General features: G+C 44.8%; 1 protein-coding gene across 1 annotated transcript in view; it reads left to right on the forward strand.

Annotated features, from left to right (window-relative positions):
- MYO1E (myosin IE) overlaps positions 1-10,540 on the forward strand; it is a 248,139-nt gene that overhangs the window by 150,935 nt on the left and 86,664 nt on the right. The window contains 3 exon segments of the mRNA XM_017895857.1: positions 2,838-2,969; positions 6,830-6,964; positions 8,400-8,532. Coding sequence (XP_017751346.1) covers positions 2,838-2,969; positions 6,830-6,964; positions 8,400-8,532 — 400 coding nt within the window.

Raw genomic sequence — 10,540 nt, forward strand, 5'->3', positions numbered from 1 at the left:
AAAGTGCACAGGTATTATGAAGCATAAGAATGTATATATTTAACACTTATAAATCTTTTCAAGTTAAAGAATGTATTATGAGGCCGGGCGCGGTGGCTCAAGCCTGTAATCCCAGCACTTTGGGAGGCCGAGACGGGCGGATCACGAGGTCAGGAGATCGAGACCATCCTGGCTAACACGGTGAAACCCCATCTCTACTAAAAATACAAAAAACTAGCCGGGTGACCTGGCGGGCGCCTGTAGTCCCAGCTACTCGGGAGGCTGAGGCAGGAGAATGGCGTGAACCCGGGAGGCAGAGCTTGCAGTGAGCTGAGATCCGGCCACTGCACTCCAGCCTGGGCGACAGAGCGAGACTCCGTCTCAAAAAAAATAAAATAAAAAATAAAATAGTTTCTTAAAAAAAAAAAAAAAAAAAAGAATGTATTATGAAATATTTCAAACATGATTTAAAAATAATACAATGAACATCTATGTATCCGGCACCCAACTTAGGAAATAAATCATTACCAAGAGTTGAGTTGAAACTTCTTTTTGTTTCATTATCAAAATGCAAATACAACATTCTATTCCCTTTATAAAATTTCCTGCCTTCCCCCCAACGCTGCTATACAGCAGTCCTAAATATGTTAACCTTTTGTTAGAAATTTTAACTTTTATGTGATAATTATGAGCCATGAGTATGCATTTTATTTTATTAGAGCAGTGGTTCTCAACCTTGACCACACATAAAAATCAGCTGGGGACTTTTTGAAAACCACACAGCTCTGGGCCCTGGTCCTAGAGAGTCTGATGTGCGTGGCCTGGACTGACAGCATGTTCGAAAGGCTCCCCAGGTGTTTCTAAGGAGCAGCCAAGGTTGAGCACCGCTGCTAGGAGGACTTGGGAGCTTGCCTGTCCAACACCTGCCTTTCCTGGGTCAGATGTTCTGTTTGGTTCCATTTTCCCTCAGCTGATGAGGAATGGGGGACAGGCACTGAATTATTCCCTCTATCACATGCCAAAAGGAAAGCGTGGTGAAAGCGGCCACCAAAGGAAGCACGGGAGCTCTTGTTCAGCAAGCTTTTCTCAGGTGCCACTGACGTTCCGCAGAGCCATGGCTGCTGGTTCTCTGCCTGGTGCTGCTGGGCATTTTTGTTTTTTGCCGGGAGGAGGAAGGTCATCAGATTAAGACACACAGACAGTTAGAAGCTGGCCTTGTTTGGTGGTCTCTCTTGACACCTAGAATAATTAAGAACAGGAACACAGCATGTACTCACATTTGTAGTGTGCACAGTACTTTTCTTGCCCTTAATGAGTTTACAGCTCCGGTCACAGACATAAAACCCAGCTGAATTCATCCCTGAAATGGGTGGATTTAGTCAGCATACACATTTTTTTGTTATTAAATGTGAATGCGGTGAAGCTGGGCATCTTCTCCAGTCTGGCCAGAGACCACATGGCTCCCTCTTTTCCCTTATTTGTATTTACTCTTCTGGCCTCTGAGGGTGCTTAAGTTTCTGAGGACAGGAGAGAAATTAAGTTCTAGTGAGAAAAAAATAACAATTTAAATATCTATTATATACGTAATAATTGTTATAATAATTATATATAATATATAATTGTTATAAGAATATAATTTTTATTCATTTTATTTTGTTTTTTGTACAGAGTCTCGCTTCGTGGCTCAGAGTGGAGTGCAGTGGCATAATCTCGGCTCACTGCATCCTCCACCTCCTGGGTTCAAGCGATTCTCCTGCCTCAATGGTACTGCAGGCACCCGCCACCACGCCCATCTAATTTTTTGTATTTTTAGCAGAGATGGGGTTTCACCATATTGGCCAGGCTGGTCTCGAACTCCTGACCTCCAGTGATCCACCTGCCTCGGCCTCCCAAAGTGCTGGGATTACAGGCGTGAGCCACCGCGCCTGGCTATATATAATTAAAATAACAACCTAGATACCTTTTCAACTACAATTTAGGTTTTTATTCTCCTTTGTTCACTATTAGCAGTCATTTAAAGAGGAATTTTCGTAACAATGACAGTGACAAAAATCCCTAGGCCCATGAGTAGCTGGAAAGAACTTTACTTTTTATAAAGTGTTTTCATTTCAGATAAACATTTTAGATGTTCCATAGGTAAGAGGGATTGAGTGTTTTTGCTCAAAGCCATGAGATGAAGTCTGACAGAGCAAGAGTTCTCTTCCTCTGAAAGGGTGCCATGCCATTTTTCTGCCTCATTTTTTACACCTTCCGGTTGAGCAGACAGGCACCTACTGGGGGAAAAGGAGCAAGGAATAGAGCATATCCTTATTTAGTCATGCTGGAATGATAAGTGCTCACTCATAACAGAATCGTGTGGCTGGACAAAAGTACAGATTATTGTCTGATTGAAAACTGTAGGGGCCGGGCGCGGTGGCTCAAGCCTGTAATCCCAGCACTTTGGGAGGCCGAGACGGGCGGATCACGAGGTCAGGAGATCGAGACCATCCTGGCTAATATGGTGAAACCCTGTCTCTACTTAAAATACAAAATACTAGCCAGGCGACGAGGCGGGCACCTGTAGTCCCAGCTACTTGGGAGGCTGAGGCAGGAGAATGGCGTAAACCCGGGAGGCGGAGCTTGCAGTGAGCTGAGATCCAGCCACTGCACTCCAGCCTGGGTGGCAGAGCAAGACTCCGTCTCAAAAAAAAAAAAAAAAAAAAAGAAAACTGTAAGGAAGTCTAGACTCAAATTAGGAGTAATTCAGAATGTGTCTTTTATTAATGAATTTCCTTGAATTCTATACTGTATTCAAAGCCTGTTTGGGACATCATGTTTTGTTCACCAACCACTGAAGGATATCCCTAATTTTCTTGCAGGGAAAATACTTTGAAATCCAGTTCAGTCCAGGTGGGGAACCAGATGGTGGAAAGATCTCCAACTTCCTTCTGGAAAAATCTAGGGTGGTGATGAGGAACCCAGGAGAGCGGAGTTTTCACATATTTTACCAGGTTTTTTTTCTACTTTTTTCCTGCCCACTTCCTGTCCCTTCTCTACATTAAAATATTTCTCAGACTTCAGGCATAGAGTATAGTCTGGCAAGCCAGGGAGGACTGATTATGGTACTATGTGCAAGTCAATGTGCAGAATTGTGAGAATGCCTCTGCCCTCAAGGAGAATGAGTTCTAATTGGAGTGATAAGACAACAATTCCCCCAAAGCTAAATCATCAAGGAAGTATTGACGTAACTTCAAAACAAAATGAGGAGTGTTGGAGTCTTTGCCAAAGGAATTCATGTGGGCAGGTTTGGCTGGATAGTAGGAGAGGTGTGAAGGAGGTAGAACCCAGATGGAGAGTGGAGGGGATTGATCAGGAAAGACAGGTGTCCTGCACCAAAGCAGTGGAGGTGGGAGAGGGAAAGTCAGTCAGGGAGCCCGGCCTCAGCCTGTGTGCAGGGCAGGCATCTCCAGCACGGGAGCTGTGGGAGGGAAGATTTGAGATAGGTTTGGAATCTTCAATGCCAAGTTGAAAAGTTTCCACCTAGACCCTCAGAAGTCGTGGAGAGTTTGGGGCCAGAGCAGTGTGCAGGGTGCTTTTTGGTTATGTTACAGGCTTCAGCAGTCATCTGAGTCGGCTACTTTTATTTTATTTATTTTTTTATTTGCGACAGGGTCTTGCTCTGTCACCCAGGCTAGAGTGCAGTGGCACAATCTTGGCTCACTGCAACCTCTGCATCCTGAGCCCAAATGATCTTCCTGCCTCAGCCTCCCAAGTAGCTGGGACTGTAGGCACACCGCACCATGCCTGGCTAATTTTTGTATTTTTCGTAGAGGTGGGGTTTCACCACATTACCCAGGCTGGCCTCTAACTCTCAGGCTCAAGTGACCCACCCACCTCAGCCTCCCAAACTGCTGGGATTGCAGGCATGAGCCACTGTGCCTGGCCCTGATTCAGCTACTTTTGTAAAAGGTTTTTAAGTACTTAAAAAATACAATGATGTTAATAACCAAATTTTTTATGTTCTATTTAGTTATTAATATTTTATATTGAAGATCCACATTAGACTTTCTTCGAAGAAAGGCCTGGTCACTGTTTTTTGTTTTGTTTTGTTTTGTTTTGTGTTTAGTTTGCGGATCCCTGGATTAGAAGGACATGAAACTGGAGTAGCTCACATTCAGTCTTTTCAGTTACACACATATCTTAGGTGATGCCAAATAATTCTTTTAGTTGGTATCTGTTGATTGAAATAGTATATAAATGTCTAAAACTTCTGTGAATTCAGTCATTTTTAAAATTGTATTAAAGCAACATGTATAGATAAGTGAAAAAAATTATATATTTCACATAAATAATACTGAGTGCTAGATGGAAGTGTATAATGGATGCCAGGACTTCTTTAAATAAATGCAAGCCCTAACCCTTCCCCAGGAGTCCTCTGCCCTTAGGTCAGAAACCACCCTAATAGAGGCTGGGAACTGGTCGGCTCAGGGGTTCAGGATTCTGACATGAAAGTAATTCTTGGCGGGACGTGGTGGCTCACGCCTGTAATCCCAGCACTTTGGGAGGCCGAGACGGACGAATCACGAGGTCAGGAGATCGAGACCATCCTGGCTAACACGGTGAAACCCCGCCTCTACTAAAAATACAAAAAACTAGCCGGGCCAGGTGGCTGGCGCCTGTAGTCCCAGCTACTCCGGAGGCTGAGGCAGGAGAATGGCGTGAACCCGGGAGGCGGAGCTTGCAGTGAGCCAAGATGGCGCCACTGCACTCCAGCCTGGGAGACAGAGCGAGACTCCATCTCAAAAAAAGAAAAAAAAAAGAAAAGAAATTCTTGAGGTATGAAATGCATGAGACTCTCATGGGAGTGGATGTCGGGAGAAAATCCTGCCACACAGGACTAGGGGACTTTCTAGATGTGTAAGATCGGGAGGCATTGAAGAGCCAGCAGGGAAGTAGTTGAAGGAGAAGAAGGAAAGCCAGGATCCTGCCGTGTCACCAAGCCAGGGAAGCCTCAGGGCAACAGCCACAGGATCAAATGCTCAGAGCTCTTGGGCGAAAGAGACGAGCTGGGGTGTGGGGGCCAAAAAAAGGCTGTTGGATTTAGGCACAGAAAAGTAGCCAGGCAAGGGTCCCATCAGAGTGGCGAGGGGAGAAGCTGGAGTGCAGGTGGCATGTCATGGCAAGGAAGTAGATCCTGCAGCTTGGGGAAGTTCAGAGTCAAGGAAAGGCTTCCAAAGAAGGCAAAGAGGCCGGGCGCAATGGCTCGCGCCTGTAATCCCAACACTTTGGGAGGCCGAGGCGGGTGGATCACGAGGTCAGGAGATCGAGACCATCCTGGTTAACACGGTGAAACCCCGTCTCTACTAAAAATACAAAAAATTAGCTGGGCATGGTGACAGGCGCGTGTAGTCCCAGCTACTCAGGAAGCTGAGGCAGGAGAATGGCGTGAACCTGGGAGGAGGAGCTTGCAGTGAGCCGAGATGGCGCCACTGCACTCCAGCCTGGGCAACTGAGGGAGACTCCGTCTCAATTGAAAAAAAAAAAAAAAAAAAAAGAAGGCAAAGAGTACCGTGTTTGTAGCTAGAAGAGAGTTAGAGAAGGGAGATTTGAAGATGCAAGTTAGAGGGAATCTACAGTATATGGGTGGGGAGAGGACTGAAAAGAGAGGGAAGAAAGGAAGGGGTGGGACCAAAAGATGAACGTTCAGGAGACAGGGTAGGAAACCAAGGGAGCCTGATGTCATGGGGTGACCTAGAGCTTCTCAGTAATGGAGATGAGGTCCCCTGTGTGGGGAGGGGAGCCAGGACGGCATTGTGCAACTTGAAGAAGGTGGGAAGCATGGATGGGAGCTGTCACTATTTTCCTAAATATTATTGGGTTAGATCCAGGGTGTGCTGGAGCTGGTTCGCATGGGCGATGCACATCTCTTCCCTCTTCCTTCTGTGACATTTCTTTTGTAGTTGAAATCAGCCAGAGTGGGAGTATTTATACCATGAATATTAGCAAACACTACAAATCAATTTTTTTCCTCAAGGGTTAAACATTTTCCAGCACACCACTGGTTAAAGCCACTAAGAGGGTCTTGCCCAGGCCCAAGGTAGACATCAGAGTTTGAACAAAAAGCCAAGGAGTTGAGCGTGGTGACTCACACCTGTAATCCCAGCGCTTTGGGAGGCTGAGGTGGGAGAATTGCTTGAGCCCAGGAATTTGAAACCAACCTGGGCAACATAGTGAGACCTTGTCTCTACAAAAAGTTAAAAAATTAACTGGACGTGGTGGTACATGCCTTTAGTCCCAGCTACTTAGGAGGCTAAAGTGGGAGAATTGCTTGAGCCTGGGAGATCAAGGCTGTCATGAGCCAAGATTGTGCCACTACACTCCACCTTGGGTGACAGAGCAAGACCCTGTCTATAAAAACCAAGAAAAGCCAAGGGACAGTCATTGGTCAGGAGGCTTCAGAATACCAGAGAGCGAGAAGCTGCATGGCAGTTTTTTAACATGCAGCCTGCAGTGAGAAGCATGGAAAAGCCAGCTCCACTTTAAAAAGCTGTAGCAAGTTGGGCAGGAACTAAGTAATGAAAATCTGTTTTGCTTTCCACTCTGCCAAGGGTGGCAGTCGAGTTCCTTTCAGTGGACCAGGGAAAATCTTCAGCTCTTGCAGGTCTTTCCAGAGTTAGGAATCAAAATTTGCAGAGATGACATGGGGCTACTACAGGTACATATTTGGGAGCCAGGACTGCCTATAATTTTAGAAAGCAGAGATAGAAAGTCCTCATCACTGAGCTTAGGAATGGTGGCTGCAGGATGCATGAGGCGACTTCGGGTGCCTTGTGGTCCACATCACGGCTCAACCTGTGTTCTTGTGCTCCAGCTCATCGAGGGCGCCTCTGCAGAGCAGAAGCACAGCCTTGGCATCACCAGCATGGACTATTATTACTACCTGACCCTCTCGGGCTCATACAAGGTTGATGACATTGACGACAGGCGGGAGTTTCAGGAAACTCTGGTAAGTGCCGGCACAGGGCCAGGCAGGATCTGCTCTCCCAACTAGCCATTTCCTGTGGCCGAAAGGGCGGTGAAGCTTAAAGCGAAGAGCTGCATAAAATGTCTGCCTTGTTCTGTGTGAGCACTCTGTATGCTCATTCATGTTTCAGTGCCCTTTAATACTCATGTGCCAGTTGCCTGAGGACCACTTAATGATTTGAGATGAGTAAAAAGAAATGAATTCATCATTATCCCCCTGCAGGAGCTCTGATAAATAGGCAAAAATGATTCGTACATTGAGCATACCTGTTCACTGATGGCCTACTCTATTCGTGAGCTGTTATCTTAGAAGGGCTAAGCAAACAGCATGTCTGTGGACTGAATAGGTTTAGAAATTTTGGAACATCTTTAGTCTTTTCTGTTATTTCTTTTCTGGTTTTGAAGACTCTCTTCCCCTCTGTACTGTGCAGGGCAGAGGACCCTTTTTCTGTGCCATGCCCTTCACGTTGCATGTATGTTATGGGCCAAGTTGTGAAACTTGGTAGATTATGGAGGGGTTCCATCCTGTGAGCAACAACTAAAATGAGTCAATCTAGAACTTTCTAGAGGTAAGCTGACCACCCACTTAGCCTCAAAGGCCTTCATTACCACTGCCCTTTGAGTCTGTTTCAAGCTGGTTACTATTCCTCAACCCAGATCCAGAACTGAGCAGTAGACTCTGAATGAGTAGTGTGGATTCAGTACATTTGTGGTTGAAAGGGACAGAAAGTTCAGACAGACTGTGTCCTGGGTGCCAGGAAACAAAATGGTATCAACAGGTCACATGGCCTCAGAGCAGATGGGAGAAAAAGTGCCGGTAAGGAGTCTGCACACTGGTCCTGGAGTATAGTTTTCTTAGGAGATGGTTCTGTAAGATTTAGACATTTTAGCGGTATTTATTGCATTTAAGGGACCTCAGAAACTGGACTTTTAAATGATGCTTTTATTGGATTTCCTGGAGATTTTTCATTAAGATCCTTTTGCAAGTACAATATATTCTTATCCCTCCTGATGAAGGGAAAGATCTCTTGAGTCTACTTGGAGTAGGTGGAAAGGTCAGCAGTGACCTTTGAGGGGAAGCTGGCAATAAGAACACATCAAAGGATGAAGATAGGACTTGGAGACTTTGTGTACAACTACCACTCCTCTGAGTCTCATTCCTCCTGGAGTATTCCCTTATTCCTGGAGGATGGCGTGCTCTGCTTAGAGACAGAACTGCCCTTCCAGCATGACTTTGAGACGTGAGAAGAATGTGTACACTGGGCAATGTTTTGGGTTTTTTGTTTGTTTGTTTCTTTTCAACTCGTCTGTACTTGTCACACCCTTATTTAGAGCAACTGCTCTGCCTTGGCTTCTTCCTTACGTGCTTTAAAAGCTGACGACCAGCTTCTCTGGATAGTTTCTCTTTTCTCTTCCAGCACGCCATGAATGTGATTGGGATCTTTGCAGAAGAGCAAACGCTGGTGTTGCAGATCGTGGCGGGTATTCTCCACCTGGGAAACATCAGCTTCAAAGAAGTTGGCAACTACGCAGCTGTGGAGAGTGAAGAGTGTGCGTAGCCCTGCACATGGCCATTGAATGAGGGGTGGCTAGCTTTGATTAGAAGTAACCCAGCACTTTCCTTTGCTTAGATCTTAAATGGGAATATTGGGAAGAAGTGAGAAATCTACATGTCCTCTGTGGCAGAACAGAATGGCTTCACGAGAGGTCAGACGTCTTGTATGCACCTGCCCCTCTCCTTATCCCCAGCCTTTCCGAGTCCCACACCATCGATGATGAATGGAATCGTTTCAATTTATCATTAACCTGGGGAAAGCTGGGAGGATTTCACATCTCGGTTTAAAGATAAAGTGATCTCTTTAATGGGGATTAGAGTAATGGCTTGATGCAAAAGATTTAGTCTCTTTATGAAAACCTCTAAGTAACTGGTCTTTAGGATCTAAATTCACTTAAAGATTTTAAAGAGCAAGCAATATAATATATGTAAATAGGGGAAGTTCACAGCTTCACAGTTTGTTCCACGGATTGGATTAGATTGGATTTCTGAGCACAGGAAAAGATGGACGTTGACTGTTGTGTTGACATTTCTGATGATCACCTTTAATGATCACATCTGCATGACTGGAGCCTCCACACCACCTAAATGGTCATTTTTACTCTTTGAGAAAAAAAATCAGGGTTCTTCCTGCAGAGAGATGTTGTTGGTTATGTGTGCCCAAAATCTACCATAAATACAGCGGCACATGACTTTAGCCTCTTAGGCATCAACAGCTTGCAGGCTGCTCTCAGAACCCACACATCCTTTAACCACCCAGGAAGACATTCTTCCTTTCTCAGCATTCTTTAAGGATGATAAATTTAGATGCTTAGTAATAAATAGTATCCCACTCATTGCTGACAATGCAGTAGGGATATTTCCATTCCAAATAAGGTTCTTTTTTTATGTTTTTGTTTTCTTTTCTGATAAAAGAGGGAAGTTCTGCTAACTTCTGATGTCTGTGTGATAAAGATGAATTATGTTTACCAGGGAAGGGAGTAGAAAACAATAAATATACAGGGTGTCCATAAAGTCTGAAAACATGACCTAATAATCATAATAATGATAACTGTGTTTCTAAACTTTGTGTACATTATCCTTGACATTTAACAAATGCACATATGTTTCCAGTAGGATCATTAACACTTGACCTTTTAATGGTAACAGTGTTGGTTTGGTGGTAGTTTCTGTTGAAGCAGACTGGATTTCTTTTGCCTTCTTGGATAGTAAAATAATTTACTGCTTCTTTATGCTTGACAACAAAATCATGACACTGAAACAGCAAACAGTTCCCTAGATGTCTGAAGCAAGAAGTGTTTTATTGCACATAGATGTCCAGAGTTAGTAAGTAGTCTTCTCAGCCAGATGGGTAAGACTCAGCACTGGCAATTGCCCATGAAATTCCCTGACTAGAGGCGATGGAGGCATGGAGATTGGAAAAGGCTGAGATGGAAGCCATAGAGGTCTAGGAAATGGTCCTCCCCCTGCCCTCAATAATTTCCTTTGATTTGGGGTTTTGTTCATTTGGTAATACATTAACGCGGCTCGAGGGGGTATGCAGTGAATGTTCTCCCTTCTATACCTTTTCTAGTCCACTTGTTCCCCTCGTCAGAGGTAACCAAGGTTTGCAGTCTCTTGTGTTCCCTTTAAAGGATGTGTGTTCCAGAACAACTACACACAACCACTCTTTTTTCCCCACTTTTGTGCAATAATGGGGGCTTATACCACAATGTTCTACAGTTGCTTTTTCACTTAACGTGTGTCTTAGTCTAGGCATGGAGGCTCATGCCTGTAATACCAGCACTTTAGGAGGCCAAGGCAGTGGATCTCCTGAGGTCAGGAGTTTGAAACCAGTCTGGCCAACATGGTAAAATCCTGTCTCTACCAAAAATACAAAAATTAGCCAGGTTTGGTGGTGGTATATATCTGTAATTCCAGCTACTCTGGAGGCTGAGGCGGGAGAATCGCTTGAACCCTGGGCAATAGAGCGAGTGTCCATCTCAAAAAGGGAAACAAAAAATT

The sequence above is a fragment of the Rhinopithecus bieti genome, unplaced genomic scaffold (assembly GCF_001698545.2).
Source record: "Rhinopithecus bieti isolate Rb0 unplaced genomic scaffold, ASM169854v2 scaffold_947, whole genome shotgun sequence".
Classification (NCBI taxonomy): domain Eukaryota; kingdom Metazoa; phylum Chordata; class Mammalia; order Primates; family Cercopithecidae; genus Rhinopithecus; species Rhinopithecus bieti.